Consider the following 27,301-nt stretch of genomic DNA (forward strand, 5'->3'; position numbering starts at 1 on the left):
TTTTGTAGATTCTGCTCTGCAAACGGCTTGAGTTGCGCTTCAAAGCTAGGGTATCTGCGAGTCGTGCTGGCCAGCTAATCAACAACAATTGCACATTGCTTGTACTTGTTGTTACTTAAGTCAATTGTTGTGGGTGGCGACAAGAAATTGCCATGAAATGCAATGTCAAATGCAAATGGGCGAAAGGTTCCAACACACGGCGCGCCACAAGTGTGTGTGCGTGTGTGTGTGTGTGTGTGTGTGTGAAAGGCATGAGTTTTGGGCCTAATGAAATTACATAATTGCTGTGATTGCCATTCAATAAACGGGCAGCAAATGGCGAGCTGCGAAACGTTACGAAATCGCTGCGAACTTATTATACACAATTTTTCCATTTTCATAAGCAATTTTCTTCGCTTTTATTGTTGCTAACTGATTTGTGCTTTGATATTTGTTTTATTGGCTTTTCATTTGTTGTTGTTGCTGTTGCTCTTTTTTTACGGCGCGTTTTATGGCCACGATAAACGCCACAATAAAACAACAACAGCACGAAGAAGAGCAAGATACAACAGCTGGCCAGAATTATTGAGTTGAGAGAGAAATTCTATTAGCTGTTTTTTTTTTTTATATTTATTTTTTTTATGGTTTTAGTTTTGATTTGTCGCCCGTTTCCATTTGCCGCCGTGTTGCATAATGCCGAATTACTTGAGATTCTGACTAATTGCCGCCACTCGCTTATGTAAGATCCAATTGCGGGCTACGCCCGTGACTCATGCGCTGACGCGTTGGCTTTTTGGCTCTGGCTTTGGCTCTGGCTCTGGCAATTGGCTTTTTGCATAAGGCCCAAGGAAATATTTGCAATTTTCAGCTAAAGGTTTTATAGCTTAACAGTTTTCAGTTGTTAGAGCCGAGTTTGTTGTTGTCGGTCGCATAATGCGTCGCGTGTCGTAACGTCAACGTCAACGTCGGCGTCGCCGTCGGCGTCGGCAGCGACGTCAACGTCAATGGGGCGACAACGACGCTGCCCACGTCACGTAAAATGCTGCACGCCGGCAAATGTTGCCCCCGCTCGATGGAGGGGAGGGTGCTTGGCCAATTTGACAAGCACTCCCAGTTGTTGTTGCCGCAATTTGTTGCATTTCAATAAGGTTCAGAGTGTAAACAACAAACTAGTAAAGAAAACAAGCTGTCTACTTAAATAATCTATGAATTTGAATAGACGATTATTTCTATATTTAACTTATTAATCACATTTGTTGTTCAATTCAAATGTTGTCCCAGTTTGTTGATTGTTTATGTTATTATTCATTTTGTTTTATTTATTTATCGAATCGCTTTTTTAAGAGCTCTGTGATTTTTGATATGGCAAAATAATTTCAAATAAAACCATAAAAATAAATTAATAAAGTAAATAAATAAATAAAATTACTAAATAATTATATATAATATATGAAAAGTAAGTCTGTTTTAAAATATATATTTTTTGGGCTTTTTAAATTAATAAAAAATATGGTTTTTTTTATTTATTGTAAGAAATAGATTTTTTAAAATTTATTATCATATATTAATTTATTAATATTTATATTTTTTTTTAATTTTATTATTTATTTAATTTAAATGTTTTTCGAACAATTCAAAATTTTCTGTTATATTTTTTTTATTTATGAATTAAATTTTAATGTTAACATTAACATTGTGTTTACCAACACTTTGTTGTTTGTCAACTTTGTGTGCAATTACATCATTTGATTTAATTTAAATTCATTTGTGAATATGTTTATCATGCATATTATTCAGAGGGCCGCATGCTTTTATCACAAATTAAATATAAATTATTATCAAGTGCTGCCAATTTGATTTGCCAGAACGTCAACAACAACACGTTCGCCACAAGGCGAGCAACAACAGCAAGAACAACATTTGGCGCAAACACAAACACAAAAAAAAACCGCTTAGTAATGCCTTTAAAAATATGGCAACACGTAAGCGGCGCAAAATGAACCCCCGCCCAACGGCAGGCCCCCTCGCCGACAAGCTGCTGGCCTGGCAGCGCGCTGCAGCGCAGTTTGTTTTCACAATCAATTCGCAGAAACAACAAAAGCAACACAAATGAAAAACAGTTTTTCCGCCGCTGTCGCTGCCGCTGCTGCTGCTGCGCTGCTCAGCTGCTGCTGTTCAAAGAGCAATGCAACTAAGTTGAGCGCGCGCGTTCATTCACATTGCACACGCACACCAACGCACTCACACAGACGCACACACACATGTGCATACAGCATACGGCGTGTGGCCTGATGTCGTAACATGAACACAAGAGAGCGCCCAATTGGCTGCTGTGCGCGCTCTCTTAGCGCCACTCTCTTTCAATTTACCTGTCGCATTGACAACTGCTGATTCTGGTGCTGGTTCTTCCTCTTCTTGTTTAACTTGTACTGCACGACCGCGCCTCCTGTCTTAGCAGCCACTCGCATACGCACACTCACACACAATAAATTCTTTTGTGTCAAAATTTATTGCCACACGCGAGACAACAACAAAACAGTGCAAAAATTCTTTGCTCAATTTTTTTCTTTGAAATTTTTTATTTTGTTGTGCCGCTTTTATTTATTTATTTTTTTTTTCTCGAGGCGTGCGCGTAACTTTTGCCTTTGCGTTTTGCTTTTTTTGTTTTGTAAGAACCCAACGGCTCGGCTTTACGTAACCCACAGACGGGTTTTACACATATCGCGCGGGCCAAACAAATATGTTTTGTTTTTTTTTTTATGCTATACGGCACTTCACTTTTGGGCTTAGCTGATTTTCAATTTATGCTTAACAAATTAAACATGTACACACACACACACACACGCGCGCAAAAACGATAAACGCGCTGGTTACGTTGACAAAATAGCGACGCGATGACGCTGCTGCCGTTGTTTTGTAATGCGCTTACGTTACGGTTACGCGACGAGCGGGGCCGTTGCTGTGTGGGGCAACGTGTTCGAATGCTGCTCGAAAGCGCGCGAGCGCTGCTTCTCCTTGCTGTACTTGACACGGCCGCTGTTCGACAGCAAATGAAGGCAGCGAGCAGTGTACAGTGAGCGCAGACCTCAAGCATTGGCCAGCCGCACACACACGAAACGACCAGCAGCGACATTAGCGCGCGCACTCTCTCTCTCTCTCTATCTCTCACACATACTGTCATGCTATTATGTCATAGCGCTCTTAGGCAGTTAGCAGCGCTGTTGCGTCATCAATTTGGCGCTCTCTTTGCGTGAGCATAACTTCTGCTGCTACTGTTGTTGTTGTTGTTGTTGTTGTTGTTGTTGGTTGCTCTTGTTGCTGCTCGAATTTGCCGGCAAAACGTAAATTGTCAAATGGGGCGACGCCAAACTAAGGCAGCTGCTGTGTGTTAGCTGGTGGAATGGGGGCGGGGTCGTGCCAGGGGGTGTTATGTTAACGCCCACGCTGGCTCATCATTTATTGCATGTTGTGTGTGCTTCCGGCGCCACTCAACAATCAAGAGAGAAATGATTAAAATGTTGCTGCTCCAGTTTGGTTTCATAAGTCCGACATTTAACGCACATTACGTATGCAACGCTTTGACCTCATTTGGCGATCGAAAGAGAGCCAACAGCAGCTACAACAACTATGCTAAGCTGTGTTAACAGACAGCAGCATATGTATGCTGCGCAACGCTGGCTCAGCCAAGCAGAGACTGTTAAGCGCTTCGCCGCTCACATTTCAAGCTCAAGTTCAACGTTGGCCGACGCTGACGGCGACGTCGCCTGCTGCATATTTCCAGTTTAACGTTTGATGTTGTTATTAACATTTTAAGTGGCTGTTGCTGCTGCTGCTGTTGTTGTTGTTGTTGTTGTTGCTGTTGCTTTTTATTTGCAGTTACTTTTTCGTAATTTGGTAATTACAGGCGCCTGGTTTGTGTAAACATGCACACATACATACATATATCCATTTATGTATATGGGCATCTACATATGGATTCCATGTGTTAACATTGCTCGCATTTGTTGCAACATTTTGCCACGCACGTCTCTTCGTAGGAAGTAATCGAACAGCAGCTCGTCTTGTTGTTGTTGCTGTTGTTATTGCTGTTAACGGAAATTGCTTGGGAGTTTTGTAAAATATGAGGAAATTCGTTAATGTTTTGCATAAGTTAATGGCAATGGAAGGCGTGTCGCTGTTTAAATTTGGTAATAACTGTGAAATGATGATTTTAGGTGTAATTTGTAGGCTCCAGCACTTCATATTGATTCAATTTCAATTTGAAAGCAGCCCAACTGAGCCAACATTGGCTTGGCAACATTGTTGCACGTGTCGTTCAAGGTCTTGGCAACATTGCGCGCTGTGGCAGCTGCCAGTTATGCAACGGCACTGACCCCAAACAATAAACAAAACAATAAATTTACTCAAGCAACAACAATTTCAAGGTCAACCTTGCAGCGCAGACAACAGGCTTTGCTGGCCAGCAAATAACATTAACATAGCCTGCTTGCGGGCTGTGTTAACAGCGGCGCACTTAACAGCAGCAGCCCAGAAGTGGGCAGCAGGCGAAGATCGCGCTTAACAGAGCGCGGAGCTGTTAAGAAATTTGACGGAAAGGTATTTGGCGGTTTTTTCAAATATGAAGTTAAATTCAAATAAAATACTTAGCATAAGGCCCACTTGTTGAATTTCCTTGAATAAAAACAAGCAATTATTATTTGTTGTATTTATCGTTTCAAAATTTGTATCTAAACCTTTATTGTTTTCTTTTATTTTTTTTCTGCAGTTTTTCAATAACACATATGCGATTACGCCATCAAATAATGCCGTTATTAATTCCCATGAGAATTCATCAATATTATTGATTTCATACAGAATTTATCGCCTGCCTAAAATGCGCAAATCTCAACAAATCGTGAATATCGAACATGAAACAAATTTTCAAAATCAGTTTCCAAACGAAAGCGAAAATGTTTCAGTTGCAGCAAATGTTAATTAGAGACAAGTACAAAAAAAAATACATATTAACAGATTCTGTTATCGTTCGCGTTTCTAATTACAAACTAAAACTAATATCTGCAGCAAGTTGCTCGAGCACTTGTGTCTAGTTTGTTAGCATTTTCATGCACGCTTTTTCCGCTTTTCATTATATTGTAGATTTTTCTCTCATTCACTTTTAAGTTTTTCTTTTGTATGTATATCTAGGTACATGTTAGTGTCCTTGCATAGGCTGTTTTCTTCATCTATATATATGTTTTTTTCCTCTTCTTTTCTTTATTTATTTAGCATTTGTTTGTTTTTTTTTTTTTTGTTTTTATTCGATTTTCATTTAATTTCTTTTTGCATGCTGGCAACAACAACTAGGCGCAGTTTCTCCTTCTCCTACTCCTCTTCTTATCTTCTTCTTCCTCTTCTGCTCTTTGCTTATATTATTTTTCTTATATGCATTGCTCTCTTTTTCTATTGCCGCAAGCAGTTTTCGTTTTCTTCTCATTTTTTTTTTTACTAATACAAACGCTTTACAAATCTTTAGCTCTAAATTATGTGTAGCTTTAGCTTTAGCCATTTAATTTATGTTTTTCTTTAATTTTAATTTTACTTTTTCTTTTATATTTTATTTTTTACTTTTTGGTATTGTATTCCATATAAAATTATTTGCACACGTTTTTATCGCAAAATTCTCAAAATATAAGTAAAGGCTCTAAAACGCATCTGTTTGTGTTGCATGTGTTGTGTATGTATGTGGGTGTGTGTGTGGGTGTGTGTGTGTGTGTGTGTGTGCCTGTGTGTGTGTATCTTGTGTAGTGTTTCGTGTGTGTGTGTGTTGTTTAAATCTTTCGTTTAATTTGGGGACTTTTAGCTTTCTTTCTTTTGTTTTTGTTTGCAACAACTAACAATTTATTTTTAAATTTATTTGCTTTTTGTTTTGTTTTGTTTTTTTTTTTTTTTTGTATTTTTCGTACATAATTTCTTGGATTTTCACTACATTTTACATGCGTTTTCTGCTTCTGGATTTTATGTTTATTGAGTTTAAAATTCAACAACGTTTTGTCTTTAATAATATGTAAGAATATACATATTTTTACATATATATATATAGATATATATGTATATAAGTTTTTATGTGTATATGTATATAATATTATAGATGTATATATATATTATAATATAATATATATATATATATATATATATGTATATAGCATTTAATATGTTCGCATTGCCGACCTCCGCCCCCGTTCGCCCACGTTTTCCCTAAAAACACTCGACTCTCTGTCTCTGTCTTCTGTCTCTTCCTCTGTCTCTGTCTCTGTCTCTGTCCCTTTGCCTAGGCCTGCATCTTCTAGATAGAGCATGCATCTAGTTTTCTAGTTTGCTTTGCACTGCAACAATTTGTGTGTTTAGTTACTAAATTTTAACCCTGCCTACAATTACGTTGCGCAACAGCTCCATTGCTCTATATGTGACCAGATGGTATATCTGGTACTATATGCTAAGTATTGTATATATATATAAGTATATACCTATAAAAAATCATCAGCTACCGTATTGAATTTATCTACAAAAATTTACCACAACTAATTTGGTAATTATAATTAATAACCGTCTCGTATTGTATTGTATATAATCGATATATATATCAGATATATATATGTATATATATATTGTATATGTGACATAATTTTGTTTACGACAACAAAAAAAATCTTGTTTTTACTTTCAGTTTTATCGTCTTGTGTTTGTTGCTAAAGTCTACAATTTGTTACGGAACATTCTTCTATATCAGAAATATTAATATATATATAAAAAAAATAAACAAACCTAATTTTTCAACACTAACGAAATCAACCTGAATCCGACCACTCGATGCAAACGCTTAGTTAGTAACTAATTTTCCCATTTTTTTTTTAGTTTTCCGAACTGTAGCTCGCTTTCGGGCTGTGCGAAGCGGCCAAACAGTGCCGCCGAAAAGTATGCTTACAAGTGTCAGAAAAGAATGGGAAAATAAGGTTTCCAACGTTTTCTTTACGCCTTCTCTCGATCAAAGAATAAAGACTAGAAAAATAGAACTGAAAGGAAACTACAAACTACGCAAAATACTAAATAACTAGTTAAATATATATATATATATATGTATATATGATTTAGTGTGTGGGCTGGTCACACTCACACGCCAGCTCGCAATTTTCACTATTTTTCACCTCTATGCGCATTTTGTATCTGAGACATAAATATCTTTATATAAATATATTACGATTTCTTGTTGTTTGCTATCGATATACTTAATTGAATTTATCGTACAAATATGTAGCAATTGCTTAGTTTGTGAAGTTAATCGGGCTAAATACACTACTGTAGTTATCGTTATCGGTATCGTTATCGGTATCGTTATCGGTATCGTTATCGTTTACAAAACAACCGAAGCTCAAAACATTTGAATCATTTTTCAAAGGATACGAGCAACTATTTTATTTATAGTTTCCATAATATCTCTCTAGGTGGTTTCTTAGCAGTGCAAAAGGCTTTTATTTTTTTTTTTTTTATTATTAGTGGGGGCGTACTTGTTGTTGTTTGTTTTTCTTGTTGTCATTGTTGCGGAAAACCAGGAATTGTATAAATCGTTTGTTTTGGAAGTTTCTCTTTGTTCTGCTTTCCGACTATATACGCTAGGTGCACAGCTATTCGTGTGGTTGGATAAAGTTCTAAACTTGTTGGCTAAGATAAATGTAGTTACATATCTATAAAGGTAATTGCCTTCTTTTGTATTATCGTTAGGGTTAGTTTCGGTATATCGTGTATGTGAGATCCTTGCTAGCTTAAGTTGGTATTTGTTTTTGTTTTTGTTTAAAGAGGGGGGAATTAAATGATATGGTGGCAATAACAAGAACTGTTTACGCGAAGGAACCAAAAAACAATATTTCAATATTTGAAAGCAACGCTTAGATTTTTATTATTACACAATTTCTTTTCGCTTGCTCTTCTTCTTCTGCTTTTGTTTTTTCTTCGTTTTTCGTTTCTCTCTGTATTGTTATTATTATTATTATTCTTGTTGATTTTTGCTTTTCTGCCGCGTTTCTGCGTTTTTGCACAATTTCCATTTAAAAAATAAATAAAACTTATTGAAAATTTGTTAAGAATTGCTTAAACATAAAATTTTGCTTGCTTGAAAATAAAAATAAAAATTCAAAAACAAAAAAAAATTGAACATATTGTTTCAAAACTTTTTATGCAATATTTGTAAATAATTAAATGACTTTTCAGCGTGTTTTCCTTTTTTTTCGTTTTTTTTTTTTTATATAAAAATTTATTTGATTTCTCTTATGTTTTCACTTTGCTTTTTTAGGTTTTTCCTTTTTTTTTTCGTGGTTTTGTTTTTTCTTTTGTTATTTGTTAGCTTAGAGTGCTAGGTATGCAGGTAAAGGTAACTCAATGTTTAACAAATAAAATTAATAAAACTTAACTAAAACTGTAAATAGTCATATAATAATATAATCATAATAATAATCATAATAATAATAATAATAATCATAATAATAATAATTATGCATATACGATTTAAGATCTTGCAAAATCACACCAAACAAGTTAGTTCAAACAAAATAAGATTAGCATAGAAAATGTTGAAAATTGTGAAAAATCTTTTGCATAAATTGTCAACTGGTTTAGGCCAAGGCAAAAGCCACAAAGCAGAGTGTCAGCGGTAGGGGGGAGGGCGTTTCTTAGTTATAGCATAGAAAAGTTTGAGGCAAATCTTGCCTAATTTTTTATTTCTGCTGCTGCTTCTGCTGCTTCCTCTACTTCTCTATATTATTTTAGTGATCAACAAATAACAAAATCAATTATCAAATAATAGTTTTCTTTTCGCATAACTGATTTCATAATAATATTTTAAGAAAATCATAATAGTTCGCTTAGACTAAGAGCTGCCTGGAGCTGGGGCAATGAGGAGGGAAGTTCTTTTGCTTGTTTTTTAAATGTTTTTTTCTTCTTTCTTTCATTTTTATCGTAAGTTCATCTTCCTCTTGTTTATCATAGAAAAACATTGATTTTTGTTTACAAATAACCTTTTTTTTTTTTAGTTTTTTATTTCTTGAGTCAAATTTGAGGAGTAGGCAACGAAATTATTTACATATGTATGCACGATTTTTTGTTTAGTTGCTTAAAAGGTTTTCAGAGAAAGAGGCCAAGAAATTACCTAAGAAAACTTAACAAAAACTAGCTAAAAACTTAGAAATTGGTGCGCTGAAAATATATGTATATATATATCTATATAAATCTGTGTTTAACTTTGTTTTTTTTTTTTTGTATTTTTTTTTTTTTATGTTTTAGGTTCTTGCGTAAAAACTAATAACAAAAGAGGCTAGGTAAAAATTAACAATTCTACGTAATAGGGTAATTGGGTTTTATGTTTTCAGTTAACATCCTAACTTGGCTAACGTCGGTTTGTTAAGCGATTGAGGAGCAGCTAACAGTACGCACAGGGTTGCCACTGCGATAGATAAAACCACGGCAAACGCTATCGATAACTCGAGCTATCGATAAGTGTTGTGAGAGACTTTTGTAGTCGGCGTTCTGAAATTGGTTTTCTTTTGCTTTTTGTTGTTTTTTAAGCTACACTATAAAGTTAAGTTGTTGTTTTTTTTTTGTTTACTTCTTTCATTTAGTTAATTTGCGTTTAGCTTTACGTTAAGTTTAAAATAAATATGCGGTGCAGGCCGCAGCTTACAAATGTGTTTGTGTGTGTGTGAGTGTTTGTAGATGTGTGTGTGTGTGTCTGCTTATCATACATATATAACTTGTTTAATTACATATATATATAAATATATATATGTATGTATATATATTGCATATATGTGTAGTTTTTGTAGTGTATTTTCCTTCATGTCTGTTTACTAAAAATTATTAGTATTTATCATTTATCAATTATCGATAACTGAATTATTATCATTATCATTAAAATGTAATGGTTGATGTGGTTACTCGTATCGCTCAAGTCACATTTTTATATTACACATCCTGGAATTTCGATAGACGTGCACGCAAGTCCATGTTCTCCTGTTTCAGCTGCTCGACCTCCTGATGTAACGTGGCATTCTACCGAGAGAGACAGGAGAGAGAGAGAGAGAGATGGTTGTTTGATTAGTCAAAGTTAATCGATTGATCGATCTATCGACTTATCGATACTCACTTCCTTCTCCAAGTAGCGGGCACGCATCGCAATCTGATTCTCCTTTTGGCGGCGCGCATCCCTCGACCTCTTGGCGGCAATATTGTTCTTTCGTCTGCGGGCCCAGTACTTGTCGTCCTTGAGCTCATCTGGAACAAATTGTTTGCGTGACTTTTTAATCATCGGCTGCGGTTTGAGCTCTTCATCGGAGAATGCTCTGGTGCGCGGATCAAAGTCACGCCCCGACGATGCGAATGAAAATGCTGGAATATCAAATACTAAATGTTAACAATGTTTCACAGACTGTTCGTGCTATAAATTAAATCATAAAAAATGCACTCGCAACTTTTCAGATAAACGAAATAGAAACAATCAAAAGAAGTTTAAAGAAAAAATCAAAAAAAAAAAAAAGAAGATAGATATAGAAAACGAAAAAGAAAAAATGAAAGTAGACGAAAAGGAAATTGAAAATTTGCCTCGAATCGCACAAATTGGAATGTAATTCAGCCTTTAACATTTAGCATTTGATAAGACATGAGCAAAAACATTTTCTCAGTGTTTTTTTTTTTTTTTTCAGTTTTAGTTTTTCAGTTTTTCATGGGTTTTCTTTTTGTTTGAATCGGTTATTCGCTAGATGAAAAAGTTGTATGTGTTTTATGTGTAGGTAAATCAAAATCATATTCAATATAATATATTGTAAATCGAAAAGTTAATTAGGCGCAATGTCCATTCCATTTGTGTTTTTTAAATAATTGAATTTAAAAGTTAATTATACAAAATTATGATGTGGGGGGGTAGGGGGGGTCGTGGAGATTGGAATAGGACTCTCTTCCGCTCACTCTCACTCTCCCTCACTCTCTCTCTGCCACTCTCTGCCTCTCTCTTGCTCTCACTCGCATACTCACTTGATTCGGCCGGCGATGGCGGATTTAGCGTATCGGGACTTATGCAATCCGATGGCGATGGCGATCGCTCCCGTTTTGTGGTTATGTGCCCCAGGCCCAGCGAGAGACCCGCCGCATGGCTCAGTGAATCGGATCGATGGCCGAGGCCGCCGGCGTGCCCCAAATGGGTGCCGGGCAGGCTGTCGGGTATGTTGTTCTCCGACAAGAACTCGTCCAGGTCCGCATACTGCATACGAAAAGAATTTGCAAAGATTGTAATGTCACATGTGCCACAAAATGTTGCATACAAAATTGGCAGCAGCCGAAACAGCAAACAACAAACTCAACAATCAACACAGCCGGGCAAGTGTAGTGTAGTGTGTAATTACTTAATTACTAGCTGCTAATTTAATTACTTCCATTGGGCAGAGACTTGGGGTGCAAAATTAAAACTGTTCGCCATAAATAATTACAATTACTCAAATAATTACGTGTTTAATTAAAATTCAATTATTGAATGTATTTACGGGTGACTTAATTAACTTCAATAATTGCAGGTAATTAAGTTAATTATAATTTTTTGATGAAATTTCAGATAATTATTTTCAAAAATTAATTAATTAACTTTTAATTCAAGTAATTGAATTTATAAGTCATTTCTCTATTTGTGCATAATTACTTAAGTAATTACCACACATTGCCTAAGTAATTGCATTTCTTAGTATTATTTTTTTTTATAATTTAGTTTAATCTAATTTTTTGACATAATATTTTTATATATGTATTACTCTAGTCTTTATGATTTAAAGGCGTAGTAACTAAACTTATTAGAATGCCCACATAGTTAATTGAGTGTTGCGCCTTTCAGGCATAATTACTCAAATAATTACAGAAAGATACCAAGATACCTTTTTTTATACGATTTAGTTAGTTTTGTCTACTTGTAAGGCATATTTAGTCAAGTACCCACAAATAATTCCTGAAGTATTTACACTTTCAAGCGAGTAATTAAGTAATTAAACTTCTTTGGCTCTCATTACTGAAGTACTTGTGTGGGTAATTAAGAAGTAATTAAATATCGCATGTAATTATTGCAAATCTTGTGTAGGGTGTAAGTAAATTGCTTGTGTTAGTCAATTTGCAATGGAAGACACAAACTGTACAGTATTTATACAATATGATGAGAATACAATTCTCGCACTACGTAAAGCACCAAATTCGTGTTAATTTCGGGTGTGTGCCAGTCTGTGTGTGTGTGCTGTTTCGCTTGTTGTGTGTGTGTGTGTGTGTGTGTGTGTGTGTGTGTGTGTGGTAGGGAAAAGGGTAATTGTGTTGGCGGGGGGTGTAGTAAAAACAGACGCAGCCACTACGCAGCGATGAATATGATACTAACTTGTGTTACCTTGAGGTCAGCATCGTAGGGCAAGGTTTTGTCCCACAAATTTGGGCCGAGAAATGCCGTTTGGGCCTCAACATTCCAAATGTCGCCCTCCTCTTTGTATTTATCATCCGGGCAGATGATTTCTTTGCTATTCGATGTGGATTTGCCTGCAAAGAGAAAACACACAAATGTATTAAATATATATACAATATATATACAGTTTTTATACGTGAACATTTTGAATGCTAACCAAGGGCAAAGTTAAAAGTTTTTATTATTTTTGCCCAACAAATTAATCACAGGCTGACGACGACAAATGGCACTGATAAGGTTTAGTGTTTTTCCAATAAAATAGTTTTTGCAATCATTTGTAGAGTAGCTTTGTTTTATATTCGAGTGCACATAGTAAATGATAAGGGCCTGAGCACTACTTGGGCAGCTGTCTGTAAAGTGGGTCAAAACAGCGTCTCCAACAAACGCACACGGCACACATGCAAACGCATCAATTATCAAACACATACATACACACATACATAGATATATATTTGAAGCTGGGCAATTCTTTTTGGCAAACTGCCCAAAAGAAAGGAGAAACAAAGCGAAAAGATGAAAAAATGCTCACAATTTCCGCATGCGCTTCGAACGGCAAACAAAACACAGCCGAAAACAAACACAAGCCGCCAGAGCGAGACAGCTAAACAAGTCAGGCAAAACCAACAAACCAAACGCAAACAAAAGAGGAAGCAGCTTTGCTGGCAGGCAGTCAGTCAGGCAGGCAGCGCAGTCAGCAGCGCAGCCAGCAGCAGCTAAAAGCGAAAGTGAAATTTCAGCTTTCAACGGATTTTTATCGTTGCTCTGCGCGCTCGCAACGCACTCAAAAAAAGCTGCACTCAGCTGACGCTGCGCAGGCGCAGCTGAGCGTACTTTTGCTGCTGCCGTTGGCTGCGCTGCTGACTGCGACGGCGACGCTGACGGCGGCTATCACTGTTAAGCATTAGGCGCAGCGCTCTTTGATTTCTTGCACATTTTACAGGCAAACGAGTTTGGCCGAAGTCTGCGCCGACGCCGTCGCCGTCGGCAGAAACCAGTTGTCGTCGTGCAGCGCGTTGTTGTTGTTGTTGTTGCTTTTTTCTTTCTTTCTTTTTTTTTTTTGTTGGTTTCGCTTGCATTAGTTTCCGCTTTCTTATTCACTCTCACTTTCATTTGCGAAGTTTTTACTGTTGCTTTTTAGGCGAACGGGCAACTATTGCGAAATTTTATGCCATGTTGCGACGGCAACGGCGACGTCGACGTTGACGGCGACCACATTTCTGGTCTGTGGCAGTGAAGTAATATTTTCTTTTCTTTTCATTGCTTTTCTTTACTAGTTGTTGTTGTTGTTATTTTTTAATGCCGCTGGCAGCGAAGCGTAAGTGAAAAGTGCGCAAGTGTTTGTTGCATGTGAATTGTGAAGTAATAGCCACAAATCAGGCGGCAAACACACACACACACACACACACACACACACACACACACACAAAATTAGGACTTGCAAATCTGCAAGCGGGCCAACGCGGCGTATGAACAACTTTTCATTTGGCTTTTTAATTAGACATTTGCATTTGATGTTTGATGGGGACTTTTTTTAGCGCAGGGATTTATGTTTGGGAAATTTTTATATGCGGGCTTTTTATCAACAGAGCGAGAGAGAGAGAGAGAGGGAAATTAACAGCCGAGAAGTGGAGTTGACTCAAAGGTTAAGCGCAAGCGCAAAAAGGATGCAAGTAAAGAAAAAATAACAGTACTTAATGAAAAAACTCACATTAAAAGTAATAAAAGGAACTTTAAACAAGACAAGCAAAAAAAAAAAACTCAAAGCACAAGACAAAAGTTGCGTGCGGCAAAACAAAAATGAACAACAACATAAAATGGAAAACAAGAAAAAAACTGAAAAACAAAAATTTACCGTTTGCCTTGCAAATGAAACCCAAAAATGGAGATTTCCTGCCTGTAAGAACAGAAGAAAAATGAAAGATAGAAAGAAGAGCAAATACAATATTTACAGCTAGTGTGAAACGCAACGGAACGAAACGAAAACGAAACGAAATGGAATGGAATGGAGTGAAATGTATAAGCAAACAGAAGACACATAGAAAATGTAGCTAAGCAGGGCTTGGCGCAGGCTGTGCGTGTGAGATACTTTTGTATCTTTTTGCATGCGAGATACTTTTGTATCTTTTTGCGCGCGCAACTTGTATCTCGAATGTCACTTTCACTGGGCGCTCTCAGGCAACAGGAGCAACAGAATCTGGCGCAGGGTTTATTTTTAGCACAACGTTGCGTCGATCGGCCCGGCTTTTGCTTTGGCTTTGGCTTTTGGCTCGGTTTCGTTTACGGTTTCTCTTGCCAATTTAAGTGGGTCAACGATGCGTCAATGTTGCGGCTGATTTTGCTGTTGTTGTTGTTTCTTTTTTTAGCTTTTATTTTTTGGAGGGGCCCAGCAACAAAGCGCGCTGCGTTTTGTAGTCCGCGCACTTTTTATGGGCTTTTTTTTTTGGAGTTTCTCGTTTGTAATTAAAATAATTTGCATAATTTTCGTGTCTCTTTTTTGCATTTGGTTTCCGTTGCTTTTTTTTGTTTGGGTTATTTTTTTTTTTTTTTGGTAACAGTTTCATTGGAAAAGGCCCGCTTAACTTTTCTTAAGCCAGGCCTACGACAACAAAATGTATGCTCTTTCTTGGGTGAAAATAAATTCATTTACTTTCTTTATTTTTGTTTTTTTTGTGGCTTCATAATTTGTTACTGTCCGCTATTATTATTAATATTATTTCTATAAATTGTTAGCCTCTGGCCTGTGCCTTTGTTGTGTTAATGGACAGCGCGAGCTGGTCACCATTTTTTTTTATTTTTTTTTGTGGTCTTTGATGTAGGTTGTTGTTTTTTTGTTTTTTATTATTATTTTAATGCCGCATTAAACTTTCACTTTTACTGTTTCCATTTAGTACGAAGCTGCGCGAGTTTTGGGAAACATGTGACAGCCGCGGACTTTTGACTAGTTGCACACAGATTTATGTGGCCCAAAGCTGGCAAACAAATGCAAATGTCATTAGGCCAGAACAGAAGGCAATTGAAGACAAGCTGAGTATTTTATAAACTAATTAATTATAGCAATACCATGAAAATATGACCTCAATTCGCCTTAAAGTATTTTCTGTAAATTGATTAATTTAACAAAAAACCAAAAGTTTGCATTTTGCTTTGTTCAATTTGATTTCGTTTACATCCGTTTCCAAGCAATAAAATCGACTGCCCTTACAGCCAGCCCTCCCCCTCCGCCGTCACCCTTCCAGCTACCAATGCTGACTGCATTTTAAAGCAGGCCTCGCATTAAAATGAAAGTGAGAGTAAAATCTCCTGCAAGCAACAACAACAGCCCAAACAAGTCGCTGCGGATGAACAGCAAAGATAAAACCCCGAAAAACCCAATCAAATTGAATGAAAACCGGTTCCCAAAGTCACAAGCCAAATGCAAAAGAAAAGAAAAGAAAAGAAACGAAAGAAAGAGAACAACAACAGCAACAAGAAGAAGAAGAAGCAGCAGCGAATTCTAAGCACGCAAATGTAGAACAAAAGCGCGACCAGAGACCCCGACATTGACATCCAAGTGAGTTTACATAGTGTGCCTGTGTGTGTGTGTGTGTGTGTAGAAGTATTTCTAAAAGTGAGCATGTGTGTGTGTGTGTGCGTGTGCCCAGGCCAAGCAGCTGTGACTTTTTCAGCACACTTTCAGCTAGTTTTGCAGTAGCTCGTACGGTTGGTTATGCAATGCAAGTGTATTATTATTATTATTTTTTTTTTTGTTTTACGTTTTTCTGAGTCCAGCTCAACAATTGAGACAACGCTGGGCACGTACAGCGCAGTCGCTGCCTTTGCACGCCCCTTTCACCTGTCTCAACGGGTCGCTGTCGCCGTCGGCGTCGGCGTTGGCGTTCGCGTCGCTGTTGGCGCATGCGTCGCGTCGCGTCGCGTCGCGTCGATGGCGCAATTGCGGTAATTTTTAACAGCAATGTTGTTGTTGCTGTTGCTGTTGCCGTTGCTGTTGTTGTTGCTTGTGCTGTGCTGTATTACATGGCACTCGTTTATGGCTCTGCTGGCTCTTGTTTTGTTTGACTGCCTTTTGCTGAAGTGCAGAAAGTGTAACACTTTCGATTGTTGTGCTGTCTCTAGTTGTTGTTGCTGTTGTTGCTGTTGTTGTTGCTGTTGTTGTAGCTGTTGTTGCTGTTGTTGTTGCTGTGCATTGCATTCATTCCGCATTCGCGCTCATTTGCATAGCGCGTTTTTTTTTTTTTTTTTGATGTAGCACTTTTATGTTTAATTTCTGTTTTATTTTACCCTCTTTTGTTTTTTTCGCTATGCACAAAATTAATTATGTGTGGGAAAATGTGTTGGCCACATTTGATTTCCGGGCTTGTTAGCATAAAAAGCGCTTTTGTCATGGCCCAAACTAAAGCTCGGGCAGCCTATGCTCGCCTCTGGGCACTTGGCACCATAAAATTTGTCTCTTTGGTTAACTTTTAATTGCGCTGGTTTTTTTTATTTTTTTTTTGCCAAACTCTTGCTTGGCTAGTTTAATTTTCCTAACGGCATTTCGATTAGCATTCGCTTTCTTTTGTAATATTTTTGAATTTATTTTGAAGTTGTGATACCGCGTAGATTTCATTTTTTCTTCTATGTAATTTGCAGAACCTCAAATAGCAAGAGTATTCCTGTATTCCTGTCTCCCTCTTACGTTGCTTTTCATTCTGCTGTTGAGAATCGCATAGAGCGTCGATGTTATTTAACAGTATGGAATTACATTTCTGTGCTCCTTCTTTTTCTTACTCTCTCTCCCTTTCGCTAGTTTTCATTCATTCCGTCTATTAAGGTCTCATTTACTCTTACTTCTCTTCTTTTCAACACATTTGTTGTAGATAACTTTAGTTGAAGAATAGTTTTTAACTAACTGCATTGATTCATTAACACGAAATGCTTCACCTGATGGCTAATTGGCTTTAAAAACATTAAACAGCGAATATGACAGCGATGTTGCAATAGTTTAATTGCAAAACTGGAAAACTGTGAAACTGTTACAGAGCGAAAGTGAAAATAATGTTCACGCCACGCCCATCGCATTGAGGACACGATTTGTAACATATTTGCTGGAGACACGGATAGACAAAGCGAAAGAGCGAGAGAGAGAGAGAGAGAGGGTTAGATGAATACCTGCCTCTCGCTCTCTTTCTCTATTTTATGTCTACCCCCAACATTAGCCGCAATTTGTTGTTGCTGTTGAGTGAAAGAAAGCCGCCGGCGTCGTGCAGTTAATTAGCCAAAATAAGGAAGCAGACTATAATGATAATCATAGCCTGGCATATCGCGAGCGCTATAAAATTACAGCCCCATAAAACAGTAAATAAAAGACAGAGGGGGAAAAAAAAGCCAGCAGACACCGAAACCCAAATACAACTTCAAAAATTGGCTACAAATATGCGGGGCACGCAGGCGCGGGGCGTGGCTGTAAAACGTAATCAAAAAAAAAAAAAAACAAGATATTCAATCAACACAAAAGTGTGTAAAAAATCAACTGAAAAGCGCTTCTGGTTTTTTTTTTTGGCAGCTACAAAGAGACAGACGCAACGGACGGAACAGGAGCGACGACGTGTGAAATGGTAACAATTAAAAAAAAGAAGAAAAAATAAACAAAAAAAAGATTGCTCATACGCCGCGTGGTGCGTTTGGGCATTCGGTCTGTCGCTTCGGGCCGTCACTTTCACTGATATTTTCCAAACGAACATTCGTTGTTTCTCACCTGAACACTAAACGATGCCGCATTTTGCACGTTTCTTGCACGATTGCGCAACAACAGTTGCTGCTGCTGCTGCTGCTGCCCCCGGGACAACAGCAACAGCAATTGCAGGCGGCGGCGGCGGCAATCAGTGCAGTTAGCAAGACGGGTAGCTCGTGTTTTGGCTCGAGCTCGGACTCGGGCTGGTTGCCTTTTGATTGAACGTAACTGTAATACGTTGCATTTTGGCAGTACGTTCAGTGTATCTGGGTGAGTGTGTGACGACGTCGACTGCGCCAACAAAAGCCAATTAGCCAATTTGTCATGTCTGCGGCACATGCGCGAAATGCAATTCAAATTTTGTTGGATAAACGCGTTTTGTGGCCAACAGCACGCAAGGAAGTTGCCGTCGAGCGTCGAGCGATTATTGTGCTCAAATTTTACACTCTCTCACGGCAACTCTGTTAATCAGCAAAAAGTGCTAAATTCTAGAAGCAGAAGAAGACACACGACACGAGCCGAACGTGTACTTGACCAGCAAAATGGTTCAATTCATGAATCGCACATTACACAGCTGTAGATTAGCTCAACAACTCGCAGGTTCAGTACGAAATCAGAATACGAATAAAATAATAATAAACATAATGCCCCACTATAAGACAGGGTCTGGCAAGAAAAGCTTAAACTAAGCAAATAGATAAAATATCTACAAGTTTTCAGCAGCTTAAATTATTTCACAAGGCTTTAAAAAAAATTGCATTTGAATAAACTTTAAATATTTAAATTAATAATTCGAATTTCGCAAGATAACAAAATTTTGCATTCAATTTCTAATCTTTTAGATTATTTAACAAGACAAAAAAAAATAATTTAAATAATTTGACAAAAAAGAAAACATTTTTATAAAATTTCTCATTGCTTCAATTAATTCATTTAAAATACTTGGCAAGACGAAAAAAATGCATTTCAAATATTGCAAAAGATATAAAATTATAAATAAATAATTAAAATAATTTCGACAGGTAAATAAAAATCCCTTTAAATTCCAAATCACAAAATTATTTCGCAAGACAGAAATTTCTAATCATTTGAAATATTTCGCAACGCAGAAGAATAAAATACACCCATTAAATTTCTAAACAAAACTTTCGAAAATAAAATTGTGCATTTTTGGTATGAATCAAATGATGTTTCCCAAAAGCAGAAGCAACAGCTACACAAATCTCGTTGCCAACAGCCAAAGGCCAAAACTAAAAAAATGGAAAATGACAAAAAATAAAAAAATACAAAAACAAAATTAAATAAAATGCCAGAAAAAATTATTCAAAAAAAAAAAAAAAAACGAAGACGAAAGAAATGAATTTAAAAAACTGCCGAAAAAAGTGAAAGTTCATTTTTGTGATGTTGCGGAGCCGGCAACGGAGCGAGGGAGGGGGGGGGGGGGGGGAGCGAGGGGCAGGGGCAGAGCAGCTGACGTCGGCGTCGCTCAATGAAAGTAAAAACGCATTTTGGGCAGCCAAAAAAACAAAAATAAAAATAAAACAAAGTCAAATGAATGTTGTTGTTGCTGGACACTTATTAATTATGCGGCAATGTCACACGAGGAGAGGGGGCAATGAGACAGGGAGGGAGTTGGGAGTGGACTTTGGCAAAAAAAAACACACACAAAAATTGCCCTTTTGTGCGATTGTTTTTTTCAGTTTGCTTTTTGTATTTGCGGCTAGGCCGTAAAAACCGGGCTTTTATCTCGGCCATAAAGTCAGATAAAAGCTGTGATAACAAAAGGCCGCAGCTGGACTCAAGACTCGAGTCGCGGCTTTGTTCGAAACTAAATAAAACAAAAGTTGGCGTTTTTTTTTTGGGCATTTCAACCCGACCGAAACGAAAGTTGTCTGAAAATGTCGCGGGCCAACAAGTTGCCAGCTCGGTGGCCCTTCGAGTCAAAAACTGAAAACTGAAAGCAAAAGTGATTGTGACTGCGATTGCGAGCGTTTGGCCAGAGCAGAGTCAAAGTCGGCGGATGTCAAAAGGTTTAGTTGAAAGTTGAGACTCTTCTGTCAGCAGCACCCACCAGCAGCCGCCATGCGGAAATGGGAAATGGAAAATGCTGGCAAAAAAAAAACAAAAACAAAAACAAAATAAAACAACAAATAGAAAGAAAATGCCGCAATGAACCCATAGAGCGTTGCGTTGCGGCGTCTGTTGCACGTCATACGCAGAATTAGAAAAGGAAAAACTCGCCAATTTCAGACGGCGCCAATCGATATAAGCTGACTTTGACACCTACCTAATCAGGGTCATTAGCGGCCGTTAATTAGTCGAGCGTGCTATCAATTTGTGACAGAATGTGGCCAGAAGTGCCAGAGCTGACAAGGCCAACAACTAAGCCAAATACATGTCGCTTTGCCAACAAGCAAACGGTTTTAACTGCTTGGGAATTACAAGAGCCTGGTTGGTGAAAAGCTTACGCTTTGCTCAAGCTGACAAACATCTATTTTACATAAATGTGTCTAATATAAAACTCAAGAGACAAGAGCAACATGCACATACACATTTTCTATATATACCAAGAAGTGTTTCGCAAATTCTAAAAAGAAAACTTATAACGAGCTACTTCTGTTCTTCCACATTTGCAGCATGTTGACAAAGCAAATTTGAGAGACTTTAGCAACAAGCTGCTGGTGGTCTTTAGCAGCTAGACAACTTTATTTCAAAGAGAAAGAGGTGGTGCGAAAAAGTATTTCAAGACTTGTGGCTACAGCTAGAATCCCAAGCTGTCTTGAGCAACTTGTTGGCTGAGATTATTATAGCAGCAACATATATGCTATATGCTATATGCTTCTCAGGCAACATGTTGCGCTTGTAGCTATAGATATAGCTCCCAATCATCATGCTTTCTTTATATTGCAGAAAAAGTAGCTCTTAAGCTCTTAAAAAGTATTTCACAACTTTTGGCTACAAACAGCAGCCTCACATCTGCAACATGGCAGCATGTTGCTGTTGTAGTTGGTAACAAGACGTGCAGCGAGTTCTTGTCTACATATTGATAGAAGACACAAGACATTAGAACAAGAACAAGAACTCAAAATAAATATACACAAGTTGCAGTTAATTTGTCAACATTTCATTCGCAGCATGTTGCCAAACTAAGATGCGCTATTCGCATGTTTGAGTATTCCTAAATGTTGCTAGAACTTTGTGCCTAATCAAAGCAGTTCTTACAACTGCAACATGTTGGTTAAACAACTTCTGCTGGCTTGTGGCATTTAAAAAAAGATGAATCCATACCATTCAAGTAATTTGCATGTTGCTTCCACAATTGTTGCACCTGAAATTGTGTCCAGCGATTGTTGTCGTCGCCATTGTTGTTGTTGTTGTTGCTGCTGTTGTTGTTGTTGTTGTTGCTACTGTTGTTGTTGTTATTGTTGGTGGTGTTGTTGTTGCTGCTGCCGTTGATAACGCCCACCAGACTATTGACCAAACTGTTCTCGTGCGCCTGTTGCTGCTGTGCCACAGCTGCCGCCGTGTTGACAGTGGGCGTGGCTGTTGTCAGATTTGCATTTGGTGTTGCTGGATTGTTGTTGTTGTTGTTGGAGGTGTGGTTATTGATGATAATGTTGAGATTATTGTGGTTGAGTATAGTGTTATTGTTGTTGTTGCCGCCAGCGCCATTGGCATGTTGCAGATTGTTGCTGAGATTGTTGGCGGCCACGGCAACAACAGCGGCCGCCGCATTGACATTCACATGTGCCAAATGTTGCAAATGATGTTGCAACAGCTGCGTGGGCGGCGGCAAGGCGCCGTTGGCCACAAGCGATGTGTTGCCAGCGGCTGTGTTGCCATTTCCATTCCCATTGTTGTTGTTGTTGTTGTTGTTGGTGTTGCTCAGATTGTTGAGCAACTGCTGATGTTGCATGCTGCTGCGCAGCAAATTGTTGCCAGGCTGACTGTTGTTGTTGCAGGACACATTGTTGCCATTGAGATTCGGATTGCTGTTGTTGTTGTTGCTGCTGTTGTTGCTGTTGTTGTTGCCATTGCCTGCCAGCAGGTGTGGCAAATTGTGCACCACCTGCAGCGGCAGGCTGCTCAGTGGCGGCAACGTCGCCGCTTGCGACATATTGCCAAGCATTTGTTGCTGCTGCTGTTGCTGTTGCTGATGTTGCTGCTGTTGCACACTCTGCAGCAATTGCAGCTGATTCTGTTGATGCTGCAGCGCATTGTGTGTTTGTTGTTGCTGCTGCTGCTGCTGTTGATGTTGCTGCTGTTGCTGCTGCTGTTGCTGTTGTTGTTGTTGTTGTTGTTGCAGTGCCAAAGCTGGCGGCGGCATTTGATAGTCCATTCTCATTGCTGAGGCGCACAAAATGTTGCCAGCTTAACGTATCAAATGTTTTGTTTGCCTCACTTCTTGTTCGGTTTTTAGTTTGTTTTAATTTTAAGCTAATTACGTGCGCGTTGCAACATTGCAGCTGCTGCGACGCTGCTGCTGCGCTGTCTTTGGGTTGTTTGATTGCAGGGCAACAAAAAAAATATATATATATAAATACAAATGTTGAAAATTGTAATTGGAACTAAATTTCTGAGCGCACACGCTTGGTACTACTTATATATATAAAAAAAAAAAAATAAAATAAACATAAATTATAAAAAAACAAAAAAAACAATAACAAAGCTTTTTATCGCACGCGCGCTTTTCTCAGCCGCCGCACACGCCCGCGCGTGCGTTCTAACTGCGCCCAACAGCAGCAACAGCAACAATAACAGCAACAGAAACTGTCACAGCAAGCGCAGCTTTGCGAGAGCTTACACAAAGTTCTGAGCGCAGCAGAGAACGAAACAACAACAAGCAAGAGCAAAAGTTTGCTCAATTTGCTTTTGTGCACTCGCAATTGTAGAGGCTTCTGCCGGCTGCGCTGCCTTCGGCTGGCTGTTGTTGTTGTTGCTGTTTTGTTTGTCTAGTTTTTGTCTCTTCTTTGACTTTTATTTTTATTTTATTTGCGCGCTGCCTTTTTTTCTTTCTATTATTATTATGTGTGCTGCTGTTGCTGTTGTTGTCAACTATTTCGCGTACTTATTGGCGCTGCGACTGGGCTTTGGCTGCCGTTTAAAGGGGTTCTCGCGACGTCGCCGTCGCCGTCGCCGTCGCCGCCGCCGTTTGAATGAGAAAAGTTTGACCTTGAATAAGCAGCAACAACAATAACAAATGTTGCTATGCGCTTTTTGCTATTTTATGAGTTGTTTGAATTGTCGCTGTGAATTTGATTTTCTTTATATATATTTTTTTTTTGTATTATTATTTTTATATTTTATTACATATGTATTTGCTTGTGTTGTTGCCCAATGTTTTTGTTTTTAATTTCTTGTTGGTTTATCTACAGCTAGTATCTTCTTCTTTCTTTCTCAACTAAGGAGCAGGTTTTTTTTTGTTTTTTGTGGAATTTCTTATTTATTTTGTTTCATTTGCATGCACTTTGTATCACAGCGTTGGCATATTTAACTAAGTTAAATATAAATTTGATTTGCCTCGCAGTTCTTCTTTTTAGATCATTTTTATTTTTTTTTTTTAATAATTAAACACTGCACAACAAGGCATAGTTTGAATTTTCACTAGATTTCCTTGGCATTTCCTATACATATGTATTTATACATTTTTATTTGATATACATCCAATCCTTTTGGCTCGCAGTTGCCGTTGCCGTTGCCGTTGCCTTTGCCGAAAACGAAAGTTCACAAGTTCGCACGAATTCGAAAGCAGTCGCAGACGCAGACGTTGACACGCGCCGTTATTGGTTGTTGTTGTTGCTTTATTTTAGACGGCGGGGGTCGGAAGGGGCTCTTTTATTTTTTTTTTTTTTGGGGGGGACTTGGGACTCGCTCTCGTGGGCCGCTTTTTCTGCTGTGCTGTGTGAAGCCGTGAACCGAACCGGTGCCGCCGGACTGCAAACGCTGAGTGAACGCGCGCGCTGTGCGCCTCTTGCAACGCAGCCCAGATCGGCTCCAAAAAAAAAAAAAAAACAACAACAACAAAAAGCCAACAAATACAACAACAACGAAAGCCCCACGCAGCAAGCGCCAAAGCCAAAGCCAAAAGTTAACGGCGACTGCGCAGCCAGCGTCAAAGCCAAACTTGAAACCGACAGCATTAAGAGCAGCGACAGTCGCAGTCGCCGTCGCCGTCGCCGTCGCCGTCGCAGTCACAACAACCGACGGCTGCGTCAACTGCTCTCACTCGCTCTCTCGCACGGCCATACTGGCGCTCTCGCTCAGCAGCACTCAATATTGCGGCTCTTTCACATTTTCAGCGTTTTTTGCGCATTCCACTGTTTACTTTCTTTCGCGCAGCCTGCGCCAAAGCTTGTGTAGCTGTCGCTACGCTTCGCATGAGCTGCGCTGTCGCTGTCGCTGTCGCTGCATGCGGAAGCGATGCTTGTTTTAGATTTTCCCACACACACACACACACACACACACGGACAGACTAACACAACGCAAAGTCGACGTCAGCTGCGCTGCGAGCAGCGTTCAGTTTGAGTGACTTCGCTGTAAAAGCTTTTTTGAGTGCGCTTTCGAGTTGCGCCTCGCCGCGACCATTAAGTACAACAATGTGCAATGATAACAAGCTTACCAGAAACACGCAAACACACTCTACAAAATGCGCAACGGTTAAACGAGCTTTGGCTAAATGCAGTCCTTAGTCACGTTTGGGACCCAACTGATAGCGCAAAACCGACATAAAACACACAAGCCATGCGGCGCAATGCGATGCTTACCTGCAATGAGAGCAATAAAAAAATGTTTAAAATTAATAAAATAAATGGTGTCAATAACAAAAATCTAAGCAAATGATTATTATGGGGTAATTTCACAACACACACACACAAACACACACACACACACATTGACCACCCACGGCGACTGAAAAGCAGCCGCTCCCATTGCCATTTCCACAGCCAAAACCCATTTCCCCATTTTTGTGCCATTGGCATTGACAGTGGGCCACCCCATGGCGCATTGCCATTCGCCTCAGCTGCACTGTTTTCTCCCTAACAGCCCACACAGTAGCAACAACAACAACTACAACAACAACAACTACAACAACAACAACAACAACTACAGCTATAGCAGTAGCAGTTAGCAGATCAACTGAATGCCTTAAAAAGACAATTTTTTGCAATTTTCACTGCAAACAAAATGTTCGGTTCGGTTTGCACGACAGGGCAATACCCTGTAGCCTGTCGAATTGCAGCTGCAAAATATGTTGGTTCTTCTGCTTTGTGCCTATTTCATAAGTGACTTTCAAACTGTACTTTTAAGCAGTTACTCTAAAGCCTTCCCTACTTTTACCGACTTCAAATGAGCTTTTTTGCTATTTGATTCTTTTGCTATGCCTCTAAAACTGTCTCTTTCGAATTGAATCTAAAACTTCTGTTTTATGCTAACTTAATTAGTGGCTTAAAGACTCTAGAACTGAATTCAAAAGTATTTCATTTGTGGCTCTAAAACTGTACGCTTAAGAAATGGTTTAAAACTGTGTCAAAGGATTAAGCTTCTCTGAAATTTTGTTCTTAGGCAATGCTTCTAAAACGCTGGAAGTGAATCTAAAACTGTTGCTCAAAAAAGAGAAAACGATTTAGTTACTCTGCAACTGTGGCTCTTCTCGACTGTGACTCTGAAACTGTGGCTCTTCTCAACTGCGTTTCGTCAACTGTAGTTTTTGTGCGTCTTTCGCAGGAACCAACCAATATACCCCATTTGTCTGTGCGAACAGGGTATTAAAACAGCAGAGACGACAACCAACAACAAAATATAAATTAAATTTAAGCGACGCAGCGAATAAAATAAATTCGATTGTTTGCAATAAACTTGAACAAATTTCACTCGAGCTAAAAAAAAAAAAAAACAAAAAAACAAAAAACTGAAACCGAAACCAGAACCGTATCGTATCGTATCGTATCGTATCGTATCGTATCGTATCGTATCGTATCAGATTGTATCGTAGCAGATCGCATCGTATTGCAATGCGATTGTGCCAAGCTTCTCTTCTTCTTTCGTTTTTCGTTCGTGTTTGGGTGCGAGAAAACGAAAAAAACAAAATAAATGCAGGGGATGGTGCGGTGCGAGAGGAAGCTGCACACTTATGCAAATCTGACACTGAAATGCCGTCCAGAGGGTTGGCCAAGGGTGCAAGTCGCGGATGTAGTTTGCCGCTGATGAGTGTGGGCCGCTCGAATGTGAAAATTTGAACAAAGTTTATGGCAACTGCCCACTCACATAAATGTTTAATGCCTTTGCGGGAGAGTGGGAGGGTGGCAGAGGGGGAGAGCAGCAGAGAGGGAGAGCGAGATGCGCGCTATTGGGATGAAAGCTAAAGGTGTGCCGGCCCATATATGTTTGTATGTGACCCTGTCATCGGATGAGCTAAGTTCATTTACGTTTACATCTGCGTATCTATCTATGCATGTTTGAGCTTCAAAGTTTTCTAAGCTTTTCACTTTTCGCCAGATTTAACAGAGGAGATCTTAAAACATGCTTAATATTTATAGACCAAAGAAATTCACATGATCTAAACTTAAGTCGCATATAGTTACATAGATATAATTCGAATTTATGCTTATTAGCATGTTAGTCTGTTTCTTTCCGAAGCTCAATTTTGTTTTCCTTTAGAAGAGTTTAGATCATCATCATCTACAAATATTATGCGAGTCAATTTTATGTAAAGTACTAGCTTCAAGGTTTCTCTTTCTCTCAGGTATTCATTTAAACATATCTTAAGTCAATTCGAAATATAAAATAAATCAAAGGCAAAGAAATATAAGAAACTTTAGAGCGTGTGCAAAATATATACAGTTCTTTCCGGAAAGTATTCTTATAGATGTGCTCTAAAGTGAAATCTTTAAATGATTTTAAACCAAAAGAGCTCTAGAAGTTCTTACCCGAGAACAATCATATGATCAGTTCTTAAGTCAGCTTTTTATACAAATAAAGAATGTGTAGAGAAATAATAGAAACTGTTCTTTCCCGAAAAAATACGACTTGATCTTAAGTCAGACTTATATATAAATAATGATTTCTACAAATACAAGATAATATAGATTATTAAAATGCATTTATTA

At 38.4% G+C, this 27,301-nt stretch overlaps 2 protein-coding genes across 19 annotated transcripts in view; both read right to left on the minus strand.

Annotated features, from left to right (window-relative positions):
- Positions 1 to 3,032, minus strand: part of LOC6623941 (LON peptidase N-terminal domain and RING finger protein 2) — a 29,899-nt gene extending 26,867 nt beyond the window's left edge. The window contains exon 1 of the mRNA XM_002048258.4: positions 2,349 to 3,032. The gene's annotated coding sequence lies outside the window, so the exon portion shown is untranslated. The remainder of the gene's footprint in view (positions 1 to 2,348) is intronic.
- A 4,844-nt stretch (positions 3,033 to 7,876) lies between these two features.
- Positions 7,877 to 27,301, minus strand: part of Pdp1 (PAR-domain protein 1) — a 70,135-nt gene continuing 50,710 nt past the window's right edge. For 3 of the 18 annotated variants that reach the window (XM_015175000.3, XM_015174996.3, XM_070208311.1), the window contains 4 exons: positions 12,404 to 12,558; positions 11,032 to 11,257; positions 10,148 to 10,389; positions 7,877 to 10,053 (listed from right to left, as the gene is read on the minus strand). In XM_015175000.3, the coding sequence (XP_015030486.1) occupies positions 9,967 to 10,053; positions 10,148 to 10,389; positions 11,032 to 11,257; positions 12,404 to 12,558 (710 nt within the window). In that variant the 3' untranslated portion in view covers positions 7,877 to 9,966. Of the gene's footprint in view, positions 10,054 to 10,147; positions 10,405 to 11,031; positions 11,258 to 12,403; positions 12,559 to 14,336; positions 14,379 to 21,482; positions 22,688 to 23,408; positions 24,959 to 27,301 lie in introns of those variants that run through there. The other 15 variants (XM_015174997.3, XM_070208309.1, XM_070208307.1 and 12 more) reach the window with 12 other exon arrangements.

Source organism: Drosophila virilis, chromosome 3 (genome assembly GCF_030788295.1).
Source record: "Drosophila virilis strain 15010-1051.87 chromosome 3, Dvir_AGI_RSII-ME, whole genome shotgun sequence".
NCBI lineage: Eukaryota > Metazoa > Arthropoda > Insecta > Diptera > Drosophilidae > Drosophila > Drosophila virilis.